The sequence below is a fragment of the Pseudophryne corroboree genome, chromosome 2 (genome assembly GCF_028390025.1).
Source record: "Pseudophryne corroboree isolate aPseCor3 chromosome 2, aPseCor3.hap2, whole genome shotgun sequence".
Lineage (NCBI taxonomy): Eukaryota > Metazoa > Chordata > Amphibia > Anura > Myobatrachidae > Pseudophryne > Pseudophryne corroboree.
The window spans coordinates 569,248,947-569,269,455 of record NC_086445.1 but is presented as its reverse complement, the minus strand read 5'-3'; the positions used below and the strand labels follow the sequence as shown (position 1 = coordinate 569,269,455).

Genomic DNA, 20,509 nt, shown 5'->3' with positions numbered 1-20,509 from the left:
ATATTTACATAAGAGGAATCCCAACTGTTCATAAACATTTTAGAACTAGGGGCGGCAAAACTAGCTTTAAAAGCCCTAGTTCCCAAACACATGACGAACACTTGCATACAACTATGTTTGGACAACACAACAGCGGTGTCGTACATAAACAAAATGGGAGGCACCAAGTCAATATCACTTTGCAGAGAAGTCCTAGAAATTTGGCAATGGGCAACCCAAAGAGACATCATCCTTCTCGCATCGTATATCCCGGGTCAACTAAACGAACTAGCAGACTCGTTATCCCGCGAGAAAATTTCCCTAAACGCCGTGGCACTAAAAAGTCAAGTTTTCCAAAAAATAATAGATACTTTCGGAAAATTAGAAATAGACCTCTTCGCCAATCCCACAAATGTCCAGATCCCATGCTTCGTATCCAGAATATGGACCAAAGGAGTATGGAAAATGGATGCGATGTCCTTCCCATGGACGGACATCCCTCACCCTTACGCATTCCCTCCCCCGGCCCTTCTACTGAAAGTCCTTCAAAAAATCAGGGAAGACCGGGTACCCCAGATAGTGCTAGTGTACCCTCTGTGGCCATCCAGAGTTTGGTTTCCACTAATCAGCCAACTACGCATAGGCCCCAAAATTCCACTGGGACTGTCCAGGGAATGCTTCCAGGGAACTCCCGACATACTGGAGACTCTTCCCCAGTGCATGTGGATGGCAATATCACGGGGCTGTTAACTGACCTTTCTCTAGCATCTCCCACAAAAGCACGAATTAACGCTTCCTTAAGACCCCGCACTAGAGCTAGATATTGCGGAATTATCAAAGAATTCGATCTCTGGAGATCTCAACAAAATTCATCTACTCGGGGTTCACTACTCCATTTAGCTTTAGACTTTCTGGCCTCTAAATATCAAGCCGGCCTAGCCTCGGCTACAATAAGATCGTATGGCTCTGCTTTGGCCATTATGATTCCAAACCTAACTCCCAATAAACTCTACATCCGCCTACTCAGAGGTATTCACCTCTCTAGGCCCATCCAACCAAAATATTCTAATACCTGGGACATTGAACCATTCCTATCATTCCTGGCTTCATGGGAAGCAGACGCTAACATCAGTATACTTTCTCACAAACTGGCATCCCTACTAGCGCTGGCTATAGCAGCAAGAGGTGCCGAACTTACCCTCATTCACATCTCGGACCCATGGCTATCGTGCACCCCAACAGGATACCATATCATCCTCAAGGGACATACAAAAACCTCTTCGTTCAATACCCCAATAGTAGAATTTGATATTATACAAGATACCTCAGAACCTAATCTATGCGTAGCCACATGCTTATCAACCTACCTTTCCCTAACCTCACCTATTAGGGACAATATCACCCAGCTTTTCATCACCTGTAGAAAACCCTATCGTCCCGCTAAATCCGCAACAATTAGGGGATGGATAGTAACCTCTATGAGGGAAGCAGGAATTGATACAGACCGTTTTAAAAGCCATTCCCTTCGGGGAGCAGCTGCTACAAGAGCGGCTGCTAAAGGCATTCCGCTGCAGTCAATTATGTTAGCGGCAAGATGGTCCTCAGCGCGTACTTTTGCAAGACACTATTGGAGACCAACCGATCTACAAAAGATCGAGTTTCTCAGAGCAACCACCAGGTATGTGGTAGTCTACCTACCTGCTGTTGCTAGGTGGCAAGCCTCTCGAAGAACAAAACACTGGTTTGCAGGAATCTATGATCTGCAAACCGGATTTGTTCTAGGGAACAGGGTTGCCACCTAGTAGCAACAGCTCCCACCCGTCCCACCCTTGGTTTACACCAATGTAGCTAGGTCTGTTGTTTCCTCTTGAGAACTCTACCGGTTATTAATATCCCACTTTTCTTCCCTAAGGCGGACCAAGGGACCAAAAGAAGCTGCAAGCAGCTGCCAATAAAGATCAGAAGTAGACGTCGTCCTTCCTCTAAGAATTAAGCAGAATGTGGCTCCAGGCTCTACTCGTTTCAAGTTTCGTTCCTACTACTTTCATTTACAACATTCAGTTCGTAAACCCATTGCTATAGCCCAACTGTTGCCATAGGGCTGTCGGTTTACAGTTTAAATAAATCATTCCTGGTTTCAAGGCACTTCCTGTTTGTGTTTTTTTTCTTACAGTGTCTAATCCAGGCGTAATTAAGCCTGAAGGTTATACTGCCATCATATATGCTTTGGGGACAGGTTTGTCACTAGGTAGCTTCCGAAAAATGTAACCAGCGGTGGGGGCGCGCGCTCACGTGACCGCGCGCATGCACGTGACGCAGCGTGACCGCGGGCGCGCGCGCGCCCGCCCGCCGCTGGAGCTGTGAGGGAGAGAGGTGAAAACTCTTTCACTTTCTCTCCCTCAGCGTTTTCGGGAGGCTTGCTGCCTAACCCACCTGCTGTTGCTAGGTGGCAACCCTGTTCCCTAGAACAAATCCGGTTTGCAGATCATAGATTCCTGCAAACCAATGTTAGCTCATACACATTTTTGATGACAATGTCCTTTCTTTTACTTACTTCATGGCAGCCATACGATGGGTTAACGACCCATTCCCCTAGCATAGACAGGAGGTTCTTTCTTCTAATACATGCCCACTTTGGCTATATAAGAGGCGCCCCTTCCCCTATTCCCTGTCTTTTTTCCTGTCTCCTAGTAGTATAGACAGAAGTAGGTTTATTATTTTTGTAGTGCGGCGGTGCTGCTGTTTTGGGCTGCTAAATTAGTTTATAGGCCCTTTTTTATAGTGAATATGGCAATTCAGAGTACTTACAAGCCTGTGGTATTCAGTTAAGTGAGCAGCGTCAGTGCTGGAAGCTCACTATGGTGACGCGGCTTCTGGGGGTCGGATGGCTTGTCCGGGAAGCCGCGCATTACAGATCCTCCAATAGCCGGGCGGAAGTAAGCAGCGTCAGGGCCGTATGCTCACGGGGGTGACGCGGCTTCTGGATGTTACTTGGCAGGCTGCGTGTCAGTCCCTTACTGTGGCCGGGCAGAAGTGAGCGGCGTCAGGGCCAGGGGCTTACAGCGGTAGCGCGGCTCCCATGGATGGTCCTGGTAATCAGCGCGGCGCCGGTCTGAGGAGGTAGTGAGCGGCGTAAGTGCCAAGAAAAACTCACATGATTTCATCCCATCTCAGTTTCAAGTGATTGCTCAGCTGGAGTTTCAGGAAGTGATTGCTCAGCTGGAGTTTCAGAAAGTGATTGCTCAGCTGGAGTCAGTGGGCTGCCTGTGTAAAGCAAGGTAAGATTTTATGTTCCCTGACACTGTGGAAGTGCATGTCAGCAGTTTGCAGCATGGATGAGCCTGTGCCCAATAAGTCACGTGATAAGGTCCAGCCGAGGTAAGTCCTCATAGAAGACTACTTATGTATATTCTTGCTTTTAGATAGTTAGGTGATTAGGTATTTTTGATTCTTTTCTTTGAATATATTGTCTGCAGTGTGTCTCAGCCGGCTAAAAATAAATAAATAAAATAAATTACGCAATAAAAAGAGTGTGGCCAGAAAATGTTCGGCATGTGATCAGTTCTTTTCTGGGAATCAGGAGGATGCTCTACGTAGTAATTGCATGGAGGAAACTGCGCCCAGTGTACCAGTGAAAGCTTCTGATCAGCTCACTGAACTGATGGCGTGGATGAAAAAATCCTTTGTTACCAAGGAAGAATTTATGCACGGGCCTAAACGGTCTAGGTCGCAGTCTAGTCTAGATTTTGATGAAGAGTCCCTAAATTTACAACTGCAGGATGATTGGGATAAGGATTCCAGTGTAGAATCTGGACAGGTTCAGGATGATGACAGGTCATTTAATACCGAGTTGGTGGATGTCATGCTTATAAACATCTACAAAGACAATGAAATATAAGGAATCTGTTCAGGAAGGCGAACAAGATCCTTTATTTGAGGATAGTACAAAGAAAGCGAGGTCCCTTCCTGTGCACAAGGCGGTGAAGGACATCATTCGTAAGGAATGGCTGCAGCTGGATAAAAGGGTTGGCAGTTTTAAGAGAATTAACCATATGTATCCAATTGTGGATGAGGAGTTCCTTACGTGGTGTGGTGTTCCTAAAGTTGATGCGCTGGTGGCGGAGGTAACAACTAGAACCACGATACCCCTTGAAGATGGCGCGGTGTTGAAAGATTCTATGGATAAAAGGATGGAAAATGCTCTGAAAAGGTTGCATATTTCTACATCTGTGTCCTTAAAATCTGGTGTGGCCATAGCCTCTGTGTCCAGAGCCTTGAGGTTATGGTGTTCTATGATGCAGACAGAAGTACAAGATGATGCTTCTAGAAACTGTCTTTCAAAAAATGTGAGTATTATACAGAGAGCAGTGGAGTATATCTGTGAGGTGTCGCTTGATGTTCTGGAATTTTCCACAAAATCAAATGACCTTGGGTATTATGGCCAGGAGAGCGCTGTGCTTGCGATCTTGGGCAGCGGATGCACATTCTAAAAATAGGTTAGTTACGCTTCCTTATGAGGGATCATTGTTGTTCGGAAACCAGCTGGAGACTATGATTCAGAGGATGTCAGGTGGAAAGTCAGTGAGATTGCCACAGGATAAGCGTGGCAGGTATCCAGCTTCGTCTTCAAGGCAGCAATTTAGGCAAGCAGGATCGTACAAGCCTGGCCGTCCTTATGCAGATCGATTCGGACGTCAGTATGAGGACAGATATAATTCAGGTGTGATACGTCAGTCCTTTCGTAGAGGATATAGAAGAAGTGGTCAGAGGCAATGACGGTGTATGTCCCCTTACATCAACACCGGTAGGGGGCAGAATCTCAAAATTCACTGCCCAGTGGCAGGCAAATATTTCCGACAGATGGGTTCCAGATATTGTTTCAGAAGGATACCGTCTCGAGTTCAAGACAATTCCAAAAAGGGACTAATTTGTAAAGTCAAGAACACCATCTTTAGTTCAAGAGTTGGCTGCCTTAGAAGAAAGTCTCCAAACACTATGCTCCTCAAAAGCGGTGGAGGAGGTTCCAGTCATAGAGGGAAAGAGAGAATTCTATTCTCGTCTTTTCCTAGTGAAGAAGTCCTCAGATGGCTTCAGAACAATTCTAGATTTGAGGGATCTCAATCAAAGAATACAGAAAAGAAAATTTCATATGGAGACGCTATAGTCAGTCCTATTGGGAATAAGGAAGGGAGATTTTTTGGCGTCAATAGATCTCAAGGATGCATATTTCCATATTCCAATCAGGAGAGAAGACAGAAAGTTCCTAAGGTTCTGCATAGGAGGAATGCATTTCCAGTTCACGTGTCTGCCGTTCGGCCTCATGTCTTCGCCGAGGGTGTTTACAAAGGTATTGGTAACCCTGATAGCCTGCCTCAGAGAAAAAGGGATAACTATTTGGCCATACCTCGACGATCTTCTTTTAGCGGCGAGTTCAAGAGGAGACGTACAGCAAATATTAGATCAAGCCTTGGCCTTTCTGCAAATTCCCGGTTGGCTAGTGATTTGGAGCAAGAGTCGTTTGGAGCCGACACAAGTTCTTTAATTTCTGGGTGTCCTTATAGATACCGTATGCGGCAGTATGTGGTCATGCTTTCAGAAGACAGGAGCTGATCCACTCTGTTCAAAGACAGGACAAGGTTCCTTTTCACATAGCATTGCGTCTACTAGGGATGATGTCTTCCACGATAGGCGTTGTGCAGTGGGCAAGGTGGAGAATGAGAGTGTTGCAATGGGACACCCTGAAATATTCAAGGAGCAAAACTCCTTTGCATCATCGAATAAGACTAACAAAAGGAGGCCAAAGAGTCACTGTTCTGGTGGAAGACCAGTCAAACTTACGAGCAAGGGGTGTCACTGATGGAGCCCCAGTATGTAGTTTTAACTACAGACGCAAGTCTAACAGGTTGGGGTGCTCATCTGCAGAGGCAAAGTTGTCAAGGAGAATGGTCCCCGGCAGAGGCAGGTTATTCGTCAAATCAGCGAGAGATGAGAGCGGTGTGGTTGGCCATATGCGAATTCCGGGGTCAACTTGCAGGGAAACATCTAAGAGTCTTCTCGGACAGCGCGGCAGTAGTGGGCACAAAAGCATCTGAAGTCCCTGACTGCTCTACATGTTCCAGGTGTAGACAACGTGTTGGCAGATTATCGAAGTCAAAATCAAGTTCAGTCTGGGGAGTGGGAGTTAAATACTCAAGTATTCAAAAGTATAGTAGACAGGTTTGGGCAACCCGATATAGATCTCATGGCTACCGAACTCAACTCAAAGCTGCCTCGATTCTTCTCGAGGTATTACCTTCCAACGTCAGAAGGAGTGGATGCCCGGTCTCTAGCGTGGGAGTTCAGACTGGGGTATGTCTTTCCTCCTTTTCCTCTCATAGCCAGAACACTGAAGAAGATCAGAGAAGAGAGAGCGGAAGTAATTGTAGTAGTCCCTTATTGGCCGAGAAGGACTTGGTTTCCAACAGTACAGAGGATGTCGGTGGAAAAAATGTGGAGGTTACCGGCAGTCCGGAGGCTGTTGCATCAAGACCTTCTAGAATACCCGAACCCGCAGAGTCTTCAGCTTACGGCTTGGAAATTGAACGGAGTTTACTAAAAAGCAAGGGTCTGTCCGAATTGGTTGTTCAGTTGCTTTTAAAGGCCAGGAAGAAGGTCTCTTCAGACGCTTATTATAAAATATGGAGAGCTTTTATTGTCTGGTCGGAGGATAAGTTTGATGTGTTGAAAGCTGAAACCGCACAAGTTCTGCAGTTTCTTCATGACTGATTTGTCAAGGGTTTGGCAGTTTCAACTCTCAAGATGCATATATCGGCTCTGAGTGTTCTGTTGGACAGAAAATTATTTCAGGATGAGTTAATTAAGAAGTTCTATCAAGCCGTGAAGAGACTAAGACCAAGAGTTAGGTCGATAGTGCTGCCCTGGGATCTAAATTTAATTTTAAATGCTTTGACGCAGCATCCGTTGGTGTGAAGTTTCTCACTTGGAAGGTAGTCTTCCTTACACCCGTTACTTCAGCAAGGAGAGTTGGAGAATTGCAAGCGTTGTGGGCAGAAGAGCCATATCTAAGAATATTATCTGATAAGGTTGTGTTGAGAACAAACCCGTCTTTCCTGCCAAAAGTCGTGTCAACCTTTCATATCAATCAGGAAATTATCTTACCAGCTTTTTTCCCTCAACCAAAGAATGATGAGGAATGCAGGTTGCATAATTTAGATCTGGTTAGGGCAATAACCATTTATCTGGACAGAGTAAAATCCTTCAGGAAAGAGAAGAGTTCGTTCCTTGTATCTGTTGGGTCGCGCAAAGGGTGTATGCCGACAAAGCAAACCATTGCGAGATGGATAAGAGAGCTGATCACGTTCGTATATCAAGAAGATGGTCGTGAAGTTCCGGAGAATATCAAGGCATACTTGACTAGGGCAGTTTCTGTCTCATGGGCTAGGAATGCGCAGGTGGCGATTGAAGACATATGTGCAGCAGCTACTACGTGGTCATCTGTACACACCTTCTCTAGGCATTATGCTTTGGATATTGTTAAAGCTCACTTTGGTAACCAGGTCCTACAACAGGCCTTGGTCTAATTAAATATTAAGCATCAAATATTTTGTTTTGTGTGAGACCCTTCCGTAATTCAGCTTTGGTATATCCCATCGTATGGCTGCCATGAAGTAAGTAAAAGAAAGCAGCGAATTATACTTACGATAATTCCATTTCTTTGAAGTACTTCATGGCAGCCCATGAATTACCCACCCTGTGGGAGTGTTTTTTCTTCTAGACATAACGGAGACACTCAAAAGACAGGGAATAGGGGAAGGGCCCACTCATATAGCCAAAGTGGGCGTGTATTAGAAGAAAGAACCTCCTGTCTATGCTAGGGGAAAGGGTCGGTAACCCATCGTATGGCTGCCATGAAGTACTTCAAAGAAATGGAATTATCAGAAGTATAATTCGCTGCTTTTAAACTGGGAAGATTGCTTGGTTGTAAAAAGCTCCTTACCTCCAATGTTATGTTGCCATACGTCACTGCGTCTTTTACTCTCATAAAGACATTGTCTGCCAGATTGAAGGACAGCTCCAAATTGCATCCCGCGTTAACAGAAGCTGTAGACAAATAGTAATATATTACACTACAGCAAAATTGTACTTTCTACATTTTTGTTTTAGTATATTACATGAAACTAGATCAAGGTGGCCTCGTTTAACCAGTGATCTTAATGTGTTTTCACTAAATTCCTAGCACCTGTGAAAGGGGTCTGGCTCTACCAATATTAGTTTATTTTTTGCCAGGTCAGTTAGACCCCATTCAGACACGCATCAAAATCCCGGATGTACAGTATACATGTGAGCATGCATCAACCCAGAATTTTGGTATGTCTGAATGCAAACATCTCCTAGGGTCATGGAGCTCAAACCCAGGAATTTACCGGCGTGCTAGACCTGGGAATTTCCCGGGTCTGATGTCCGATATACCCCTTTCACATCTCCAATTCCAGATCGCACCCGGGAATCGGAAACGGGTCCTTCCTGGGTGGGATCCGGCATTGGAGACTCACCTACCCCAATATGCCGGGTCGGTTACCATAGCGGCGGGTGGTGGAGCCAGCAGCAGGGGCAGAGGTGGAGGCGGCGCTGGGAGAAGAGCTCATCTCTGTGCCGCCTCTCCCTATCTAGTAAACAGGTCGACCCGGGAATCTGTTTATACAAGACTGACCAGGTACTCAACCCGGGAATAACACTGCTTATAACCCGGGTTGAATTACCAGGTCAGGCGATCAGGGAATTCGGACTTGGCGCTTTCACACCGCACACTGACCCGTATCGACCCGGCAATATGCCGGGTCGATACCGGGTTATTTGTGCAGTGTGAAAGGGGTAAAAGGGGTATTGGTTGCACTTTAGCTGGTGGCTGTGTGCTCAATCAGACAGCCCAGTGGCTATTGAGATAGTTTCTACTTGTGCAACAGGCTTAGTTCATTCATAGGGGGTCAGCTGTCCTGGGTACCATGACTCTGTGCAGTTGGTATGCAGTTGATAGACTACAAGTTTTAGTTTTCCTATCTTCTGTTATTAGTATGTGTGTGGTACATTATAGATAATCATAAACCATGGCTTCTGGAGCCACATAGTTTAATGTGCATAACTGATGTCAAATGTCTGGGCAATATAAAGCCATTACCAATGTTTTAACTTGTGTATTCATCTTACATCCAAATTTTTTAGCCAATGTTTTTATTCATTATGAAGCATAATGAACAAATAATCAAACAGCGTACAATGGGCATAATGATTTGCGTACAAATATGATAGTTGTAGGTCTGCACAGGCACAAGACCTGTTCTGCACATGTGCAGAACAGGTCTTACGATCTCGCTCACAGCCCTGTCAGCCGCAGCATGATTGACATGCTATGGTGTTTGAGGGTGGCACCCAACACCATTCTTCAAAATGTGGGTGCATCGCTCCCATTTTTCAGGCGTGATGGGTCCAGAGTCCACGTCATCGGATGCAGACTTCCTGGACTTGGGTATCTGGATCTTACGGCCAGACTAAAGGGGTGATTCAGACCTGATTGCTGCTGTGCGTTTTCGCACAGTGGGCGATCAGGTCATAACTGCTCATGTGTATGCACAGCAATGCGCACACGCGTAGGAAAACAACGGACATCGCTGGTCAGCGACAGGATGTGCAAAAATTTCTTTTGCACTGGCATTCGCAAGGTGATTGACAGGGAGAGGCCGTTTGTGGGTGGCAACTGACTGTTTACTGGGAGTATCTGGAAAAACACAGGCATGCCCAAGCGTTTTCAGGGAGGGTGTCTGATGTCAGCTCCGGGGAAATAGTAGGCAGTAATTGGGAGCTGGCACTTTAAAATTCTCACACTGTGGCTAGCTCCTCCCCTACTATCTCCCCTCCAAGCCAGTCTACGTAAAACTGTGCCCGAGGAGAGCTGTAATAAACAAACCGTAAGGTAGAGGAGGTTAATGACGCCCTGTAACCCAGGATAACACAAACCCAACCTGGAACAGAACCTAACAAACAACCGGCTAGCCCGAACTCAACAAGCAGTCATATGGTGATCTGCAAACCGTTAAGCAAAAAACAAGGAGGAACAGCGCTGGGTGGGCGTCCAGTGGCCCCTGTGGAATCGGAGAAAGGGATTTATCGGTAAGTACCAAAATCCTGATTTCTCCTTCATCCACTAGGGGCCACTGGAGCGTAGTTACAATGGGGACGTCCCAGAGCTCCCAAAACGGGTGGGAGAGCGCTGAGAGTCCTGTAAAACCGCTCGGCCAAAGTGAGATGCAGAGGCCGCAAAAGTGTCAAACTTGTAGAATTTGACAAAACGAATGTCGGTCTGACCAAGTAGCCGCGCGACATAAAGTATTCATGGAGACCCCACGGGCAGCTGCCCACGAAGGTCCCACCACGCACGTAAAGTGCGCTGAAATGGAAAATGGAGGCTCCCGAGCAACCGCCAAGAAGACTGTCTGATGGTCAGATGTATCCAACAGCCCAGCATATGCTGGGACCCTGGCTATTTAGTACGGGAGCATCGTACAGAATAAAGAAGAAAAAACCCTTCGTCGAATAGCCTAAGACCTCTGTAGAGAAAGTCAGCGAGCCCTGACAACAGTCAAAGAGGACTGAAAAACACTAGTGTCAGATTTATATGAAAAACGGACATGCCCTTTGGGAGAAACGACCGCTGAGGCCGAAGCTCAGCCGGGGGAGTTGCTAATAGAGTACTCCCTGAAAGAGAGCCCGAACTTACAGGCGCCAGGCTAATTTCTTTTGGAAGAAAACCGAAAAAGGCAGGGACCGAAAATTCAGGTCAATGTGGTTTGAAGCGCAGCGGAGCAAAACCTCCCAGAGAAATCAAAGATTACGGCTGAATGGTAACTGAAAGAAGGGGAAAACCCCCTTTTATCCTTATTATGTCCCATACAGCTTTCCAAAAGTGGCAAAAGCGAGAAGAGGTAACAGACTTCTGAAATCGGGGCCTAGTAGGCCTAACCGAACTAGGGAACTCCTCCCTTCTGAGGGCTCGTGAACAGTCACACGGTTAAATGAAACCAGTGTAAGATTGAACAAAGAAAAGGACCCTGTTGAAGTAGACAGTCCAGTCGAGGTAGGAGCCAAGGCTCCTCTACCGACAACAGTTGTAGCCGTATCTTCAAGTCATGGGTGGCCCAACCAGAGCCACCGAGAGGACTAGCACGCATATTCTCCTCCTGTGTTACCGAAAGTGAGGTAGAAATAGAAAAGGAGGCAGGATAGAATAACCAGAAACTCCCAGGAGCCCTGAGGGCATCCTCAGCTACTGCCACCAGAGCTCACGTCGGTGAGTAGTAAAGGGTTAAAGAGTCAGTCAGAACGCCCTGAGGTCGATTCGAAATCTCTGCCCACAGCAGACCAGCTGACAAAACTCCGGGGAATGTTCCCTCACCCAGGAGTCTGACCTGGTGGCCTGATCTGGAAAGAAGATTGTTGTCTCCCGCTCAGAGGGGAATGTAGGCGACCACTCATTGCGTCGCAGCTTGACTGAAGAAATAGAGTACCTGGTACAGAGGAAGGAAAAATCCTCTGACGGACCCTGTTGAGAAAACGTTTATGAGGAGCATAAATCGGATCTTCAGAAGCCACGTAATGTACAGAGTGGGATAGTAGCAGTAGATTGTCCCATTAGGGAACCAACGTCAACCCCTTGAAAAAGAGTTATTCTGTGATCTTCCTGAACCCTGTGGGAGCGGAAGAGAGACCGAAAGAAAAGGACTTACAGTGAAAATGAGAATCCTGTAATGCGACTGAGTAAAGCCCGATGAGGAAACCCAACGGAAATCAGTAAACAGGCATCCCTGAAGACAAGGGACGCGTAAAACTCCCTTTCTTGTTCAACTAGCAATCACAGACTGAAAGGATTCTAAGGCCAGAATAGGCCTGGCCGAGCCAACTGGCTTCGGAACGCGAAAAGAAAACAAAGGCCTGAGAACTGTCCCGATTCAAATGATATGTAAAAAACATCAAAATCAGCCTCTTCTGTGCACATAGTGGATTTTTGCAGCTCGGCGTACACATGCAATCGCACACTTGCATGACGAATTTACACTCCCCCTGGGGCGGCGACTATCTGAACGCAGGACAGCAAATTTAGCAGCCCAGTGATCAGTTCTGAATCACCCCCTGAATAAGTTTCAGTTTACGCAGGCTGGCCAGTGCCTAAAACCATTGCAAAATCACGAACGAGGCAGCACTCAGATTTGGCAAATGCTAAGGGGAGGAGTCTCATCTACAGCCACCTCCTGCTACATTTGAATTTTAATGACAATGAATTGCACAGCCAGTACCTTGAGGCTGTGCAGTTCCTTAAAATCATGAATTGAAAGATAAAAATACAATGTGGGAGTGTCATGTGGAGGTAGCACTGAAATAACATAACACTGTGATTCCCAAACTTTTTTGAATCACAGCATCCTAGAGAATCAGAATTTTTTTTACAGCACCCCTAGGCCAAAATTTTCTTATGGAGACATCCAGAAAAAAATATGAAATTAAGTAAATTGTGTTTATATGTCATCCTTAGGTTTTATTCCCCCATGTTTGAATCCCCCAACAAGGAAATAGGGGGGGGGGCATTATCTACTAGCAGCAGTGAATACCACAAGGTGGATGAAAATCATTCAATAAAAAGCTGTTGTGTCTGCAATGGGAGTATAACTATGGGGATGCGATCAGGATGCTGGTGCCAGAGTCTTGACACATGCGCAAAATCTCGGCGCTGGAACTCCGACAACACTTGGAATACAGACACTGGCATCCCAACTGTAAGTATGCCGGGGTCTCCTAGATTGTATTCCTAACTATGTAACTTTCCTAGACATTAAAGAATTTAATAACCGTAGATTTTTTAGACAAAGAAGCCTCCAACCAATTCATCCTAAACAAATAAAATAGTTTTCCCTTAAAGAGAGAAAGGATGCATTCCCAGCAGAATCCATACGTACATATATAGTCTTATTAGAGGCTGCACTCAAAGCAAGTGAGAGTTTTCAACAAAATAAATTGAAAAGAAAGTAAGCTGCGTGCCCAGTGGACACAATGAGAATCTAAACAAAACTAATGAATGTTACTGCTAGAAAACGGATCACCAACTACACTATAATGCAGAAGGTGGCAAACACAGTATCCTATAGAGTATTAATCAATATACAACTATGTATAGATATTATTTAGCACTAAACACAGTATGGAGTTATGCACACACTATCCAAATACTGACTGAAATAAAAATAACGATCATTTGTGCCCTAGTCCAGGGTACAAGTTATCCACCTCTATTGAAAAAACAGGAAGGCAGTAACATCAGTGGAGGATCCAGTGATGAGTAGGTGGAATAGTTGCTGACAGACTAAGCAGTCCCAGAGAGTTAAAAAAAAAAATATATATATATATATATCAAGGGCCAAATGTAATAGAGTGAGTTTCAGAAAGTAAGAGATTTGGGTGGTCATTCCGAGTTGTTTGCTCGGTAATTTTCTTCGCATCGCAGCGATTTTCCGCTAACTGCGCATGCGCAATGTTCACACTGCGACTGCGCCAAGTAAATTTGCTATGCAGTTAGGTATTTTACTCACGGCATTACAAGGTTTTTTCTTTGTTCTGGTGATCGTAATGTGATTGACAGGAAGTGGGTGTTTCTGGGCAGAAACAGGCCGTTTTATGGGTGTGTGTGAAAAAACGCTACCGTTTCTGGGAAAAACGCGGGAGTGGCTGGAGAAACGGAGGAGTGTCTGGGCGAACGCTGGGTGTGTTTGTGACGTCAAACCAGGAACGACAAGCACTAAACTGATCGCACTGGAAGAGTAAGTCTCGAGCTACTCAGAAACTGCACAGAGAAGTCTTTTCGCAATATTGCGAATCTTTCGTTTGCAATTTTGCTAAGCTAAGATTCACTCCCAGTAGGCGGCGGCTTAGCGTGTGCAAAGCTGCTAAAAGCAGCTTGCGAGCGAACAACTCGGAATGACCACCTTGGTAAGGTTTTTCAGGTTTTTTTTAAAGTGGCAATCATTTACACTGCAAAACCAGGTTGATCTTGCTGTGCAAATGATTGCCACTTAAAAAAAAACCTGCAAAACCTTACTAAATCTCTCACTCTATTACATTTGGCCCCAAGGGTTTAAAAGCAGAAGTGGCAAAGTGGCAGAGTATAAATGGGGACTTGGTGAAATATGCAGGGGACAGCAACCTCCATTAAACTTGATAGGGCAGTCCAGAGTATAAGAGACCCACTCAGCGCTTAAAAGAGTAGAACTAAGCTAAGAGAAAGTGAATTGGGGAAAAATAATGTAGGACACAGCAGGAAAAAGATTGGGCTGGGGATGAGACAAAAAGAGTACATAAACGGGGAATAAAGAATGGACAAAGAAAAAAACAGGGGACAAACATTGATATAGCCTTCCAATCATAGTAATCAGTTGCAGAATGGCAGACAGGCAAACCTTCATAAAAGTAGTTCTGAAATGGTCCTGGTAGGAATAGAATATCTTTGTCTCCTAAGAGCTGAATATGGTCCACTGGTTCAAAATCAAAGGGAATTACTCTGAAGCTCAGGGAGTGTGGGCTCAGTCCCGCAATGGAGTCGCACAACTCCAACCCCAAGCGAAGCACGCAGGGAGTCCACAGGAAGGGGGTTTCGGAAGGTACGTTAAGTAACAGGTTTCGCCAGAATGCCCACGGAGGGATCGACTGCACCGCACAACTTTCATAGATCTCATTAGCGATTTGCTGGCAGCAGAATTCCATATTTAGTAGAGATGAGCGGGTTCGGTTCCTCGGAATCCGAACCCGCCCGAACTTCAGGGTTTTTTACACGGGGCCGAGCAGGCTCGGATCCTCCCGCCTTGCTCGGTTAACCCGAGCGCGCCCGAACGTCATCATCACGCTGTCGGATTCTCGCGAGGCTCGGATTCTATATAAGGAGCCGCGCGTCGCCGCCATTTTTCACACGTGCATTGAGATTCATAGGGAGAGGACGTGGCTGGCGTCCTCTCCGTTTATATATAGAGATTCGAGAAGAGAGTGAGACAGTCTCACTAGAGAGAGACACAGTAGTAATTTTGGGGAGCATTAGGAGGAGTACTACTACTACTAGTACTTGCTGAAGTGAAGTGATAGATAGTGTGACTGTATTGTATTATCTGACTTGTGGGGGAGACACTGACAGTGGGGAGCAGTTAGAGTCTGAGAGCAGGACTCAGGACTCAGGAGTACATAGTACATATAACGTACAGTGCACACTTTTGCTGCCAGAGTGCCACACCAGTATAATATATATTGTGATTGTATGCTTAGGAGTACTACTTGCAAGTTGCTGATAGTGTGACCAGTGACCTGACCACCAGTTTAATAATCACCACCAGTTTAATTAATATATATATATATATAATTGTATATAATTAATATATATATAATATTATAATTGTATACCACCTACCCGTGTTTTTTTTTTTTTCCCTCTTCTTTATACATACTACTATAGTAGCTTACTGTAGCAGTCTGCGGTGCTGCTGAGCTGACAGTGTCCAGCAGGTCCGTCATCAGTCATTACATAATAAATATACATACCTGTCCGGCTGCAGTACTAGTGATATTATATATACATATATATATTGATTTCATATCATTATCATCCAGTCTATATTAGCAGCAGACACAGTACGTTAGTCCACGGCTGTAGCTACCTCTGTGTCGGCACTCGGCAGTCCATCCATAATTGTATACCACCTACCCGTGGTTTTTTTTTTTCCTTTCTTCTTGATACATACTACTATAGTAGCTTACTGTAGCAGTCTGCGGTGCTGCTGAGCTGACAGTGTCCAGCAGGTCCGTCATCAGTCATCATTACCTAATAAATATATATCTACCTGTCCGGCTGCAGTACTAGTGATATTATATATACATATATATATTGATTTCATATCATTATCATCCAGTCTATATTAGCAGCAGACACAGTACGTTAGTCCACGGCTGTAGCTACCTCTGTGTCGGCACTCGGCAGTCCATCCATAATTGTATACCACCTACCCGTGTTTTTTTTTTTTTCTTTCTTCTTGATACATACTACTATAGTAGCTTACTGTAGCAGTCTGCGGTGCTGCTGAGCTGACAGTGTCCAGCAGGTCCGTCATCAGTCATCATTACCTAATAAATATATATCTACCTGTCCGGCTGCAGTACTAGTGATATTATATATACATATATATATTGATTTCATATCATTATCATCCAGTCTATATTAGCAGCAGACACAGTACGTTAGTCCACGGCTGTAGCTACCTCTGTGTCGGCACTCGGCAGTCCATCCATAATTGTATACCACCTACCCGTGGATTTTTTTTTTCTTTCTTCTTGATACATACTACTATAGTAGCTTACTGTAGCAGTCTGCGGTGCTGCTGAGCTGACAGTGTCCAGCAGGTCCGTCATCAGTCATCATTACCTAATAAATATATATCTACCTGTCCGGCTGCAGTACTAGTGATATTATATATACATATATATATTGATTTCATATCATTATCATCCAGTCTATATTAGCAGCAGACACAGTACGGTAGTCCACGGCTGTAGCTACCTCTGTGTCGGCACTCGGCAGTCCATCCATAATTGTATACCACCTACCCGTGGTTTTTTTTTTTTCTTTCTTCTTGATACATACTACTATAGTAGCTTACTGTAGCAGTCTGCGGTGCTGCTGAGCTGACTGTGTCCAGCAGGTCCGTCATCAGTCATCATTACCTAATAAATATATATCTACCTGTCCGGCTGCAGTACTAGTGATATTATATATACATATATATATTGATTTCATATCATTATCATCCAGTCTATATTAGCAGCAGACACAGTACGGTAGTCCACGGCTGTAGCTACCTCTGTGTCGGCACTCGGTAGTCCATCCATAAGTATACTAGTATCCATCCATCTCCATTGTTTACCTGAGGTGCCTTTTAGTTGTGCCTATTAAAATATGGAGAACAAAAATGTTGAGGTTCCAAAATTAGGGAAAGATCAAGATCCACTTCCACCTCGTGCTGAAGCTGCTGCCACTAGTCATGGCCGAGACGATGAAATGCCAGCAACGTCGTCTGCCAAGGCCGATGCCCAATGTCATAGTACAGAGCATGTCAAATCCAAAACACCAAATATCAGTAAAAAAAGGACTCCAAAACCTAAAATAAAATTGTCGGAGGAGAAGCGTAAACTTGCCAATATGCCATTTACCACACGGAGTGGCAAGGAACGGCTGAGGCCCTGGCCTATGTTCATGGCTAGTGGTTCAGCTTCACATGAGGATGGAAGCACTCAGCCTCTCGCTAGAAAAATGAAAAGACTCAAGCTGGCAAAAGCACCGCAAAGAACTGTGCGTTCTTCGAAATCCCAAATCCACAAGGAGAGTCCAATTGTGTCGGTTGCGATGCCTGACCTTCCCAACACTGGACGTGAAGAGCATGCGCCTTCCACCATTTGCACGCCCCCTGCAAGTGCTGGAAGGAGCACCCGCAGTCCAGTTCCTGATAGTCAGATTGAAGATGTCAGTGTTGAAGTACACCAGGATGAGGAGGATATGGGTGTTGCTGGCGCTGGGGAGGAAATTGACCAGGAGGATTCTGATGGTGAGGTGGTTTGTTTAAGTCAGGCACCCGGGGAGACACCTGTTGTCCGTGGGAGGAATAGGGCCGTTGACATGCCTGGTGAAAATACCAAAAAAATCAGCTCTTCGGTGTGGAAGTATTTCACCAGAAATGCGGACAACATTTGTCAAGCCGTGTGTTGCCTTTGTCAAGCTGTAATAAGTAGGGGTAAGGACGTTAACCACCTCGGAACATCCTCCCTTATACGTCACCTGCAGCGCATTCATAATAAGTCAGTGACAAGTTCAAAAACTTTGGGCGACAGCGGAAGCAGTCCACTGACCAGTAAATCCCTTTCTCTTGTAACCAAGCTCACGCAAACCACCCCACCAACTCCCTCAGTGTCAATTTCCTCCTTCCCCAGGAATGCCAATAGTCCTGCAGGCCATGTCACTGGCAATTCTGACGAGTCCTCTCCTGCCTGGGATTCCTCCGATGCATCCTTGAGTGTAATGCCTACTGCTACTGGCGCTGCTGTTGTTGCTGCTGGGAGTCGATCGTCATCCCAGAGGGGAAGTCGTAAGCCCACTTGTACTACTTCCAGTAAGCAATTGACTGTCCAACAGTCCTTTGCGAGGAAGATGAAATATCACAGCAGTCATCCTGCTGCAAAGCGGATAACTGAGGCCTTGACAACTATGTTGGTGTTAGACGTGCGTCCGGTATCCGCCGTTAGTTCACAGGGAACTAGACAATTTATTGAGGCAGTGTGCCCCCGTTACCAAATACCATCTAGGTTCCACTTCTCTAGGCAGGCGATACCGAGAATGTACACGGACGTCAGAAAAAGACTCACCAGTGTCCTAAAAAATGCAGTTGTACCCAATGTCCACTTAACCACGGACATGTGGACAAGTGGAGCAGGGCAGGGTCAGGACTATATGACTGTGACAGCCCACTGGGTAGATGTATGGACTCCCGCCGCAAGAACAGCAGCGGCGGCACCAGTAGCAGCATCTCGCAAACGCCAACTCTTTCCTAGGCAGGCTACGCTTTGTATCACTGCTTTCCAGAATACGCACACAGCTGAAAACCTCTTACGGCAACTGAGGAAGATCATCGCGGAATGGCTTACCCCAATTGGACTCTCCTGTGGATTTGTGGCATCGGACAACGCCAGCAATATTGTGTGTGCATTAAATATGGGCAAATTCCAGCACGTCCCATGTTTTGCACATACCTTGAATTTGGTGGTGCAGAATTTTTTAAAAAACGACAGGGGCGTGCAAGAGATGCTGTCGGTGGCCAGAAGAATTGCGGGACACTTTCGGCGTACAGGCACCACGTACAGAAGACTGGAGCACCACCAAAAACAACTGAACCTGCCCTGCCATCATCTGAAGCAAGAAGTGGTAACGAGGTGGAATTCAACCCTCTATATGCTTCAGAGGTTGGAGGAGCAGCAAAAGGCCATTCAAGCCTATACAATTGAGCACGATATAGGAGGTGGAATGCACCTGTCTCAAGCGCAGTGGAGAATGATTTCAACGTTGTGCAAGGTTCTGCTGCCCTTTGAACTTGCCACACGTGAAGTCAGTTCAGACACTGCCAGCCTGAGTCAGGTCATTCCCCTCATCAGGCTTTTGCAGAAGAAGCTGGAGACATTGAAGGAGGAGCTAACACGGAGCGATTCCGCTAGGCATGTGGGACTTGTGGATGGAGCCCTTAATTCGCTTAACAAGGATTCACGGGTGGTCAATCTGTTGAAATCAGAGCACTACATTTTGGCCACCGTGCTCGATCCTAGATTTAAAGCCTACCTTGGATCTCTCTTTCCGGCAGACACAAGTCTGCTGGGGTTGAAAGACCTGCTGGTGAGAAAATTGTCAAGTCAAGCGGAACGCGACCTGTCAACATCTCCTCCTTCACATTCTCCCGCAACTGGGGGTGCGAGGAAAAGGCTCAGAATTCCGAGCCCACCCGCTGGCGGTGATGCAGGGCAGTCTGGAGCGACTGCTGATGCTGACATCTGGTCCGGACTGAAGGACCTGACAACGATTACGGACATGTCGTCTACTGTTACTGCATATGATTCTCTCCCCATTGAAAGAATGGTGGAGGATTATATGAGTGACCGCATCCAAGTAGGCACGTCACACAGTCCGTACTTATACTGGCAGGAAAAAGAGGCAATTTGGAGGCCCTTGCACAAACTGGCTTTATTCTACCTAAGTTGCCCTCCCACAAGTGTGTACTCCGAAAGAGTGTTTAGTGCCGCCGCTCACCTTGTCAGCAATCGGCGTACGAGGTTACATCCAGAAAATGTGGAGAAGATGATGTTCATTAAAATGAATTATAATCAATTCCTCCGTGGAGACATTGACCAGCAGCAATTGCCTCCACAAAGTACACAGGGAGCTGAGATGGTGGATTCCAGTGGGGACGAATTGATAATCTGTGAGGAGGGGGATGTACACGGTGATATATCGGAGGATGATGATGAGGTGGACATCTTACCTCTGTAGAGCCAGTTTGTGCAAGGAGAGATTAATTGCTTCTTTTTTGGTGGGGGTCCAAACCATCCCGTCATTTCAGTCACAGTCGTGTGGCAGACCCTGTCACTGAAATGATGGGTTGGTTAAAGTGTGCATGTCCTGTTTATACAACATAAGGGTGGGTGGGAGGGCCCAAGGACAATTCCATCTTGCACCTCTTTTTTCTTTAATTTTTCTTTGCGTCATGTGCTGTTTGGGGAGTGTTTTTTGGAAGGGCCATCCTGCGTGACACTGCAGTGCCACTCCTAGATGGGCCCGGTGTTTGTGTCGGCCACTAGGGTCGCTTATCTTACTCACACAGCTACCTCATTGCGCCTCTTTTTTTCTTTGCGTCATGTGCTG

At 45.9% G+C, this 20,509-nt stretch overlaps 1 protein-coding gene across 3 annotated transcripts in view; it reads right to left on the bottom strand.

Annotated features, from left to right (window-relative positions):
• The window catches only part of LOC135035884 (uncharacterized), a 153,071-nt gene that overhangs the window by 40,845 nt on the left and 91,717 nt on the right, over window positions 1-20,509 (bottom strand). For all 3 annotated transcript variants that reach the window (XM_063954390.1, XM_063954384.1, XM_063954391.1), the window contains one exon: window positions 7,976-8,079. In XM_063954390.1, the coding sequence (XP_063810460.1) occupies window positions 7,976-8,079 (104 nt within the window). The remainder of the gene's footprint in view (window positions 1-7,975; window positions 8,080-20,509) is intronic.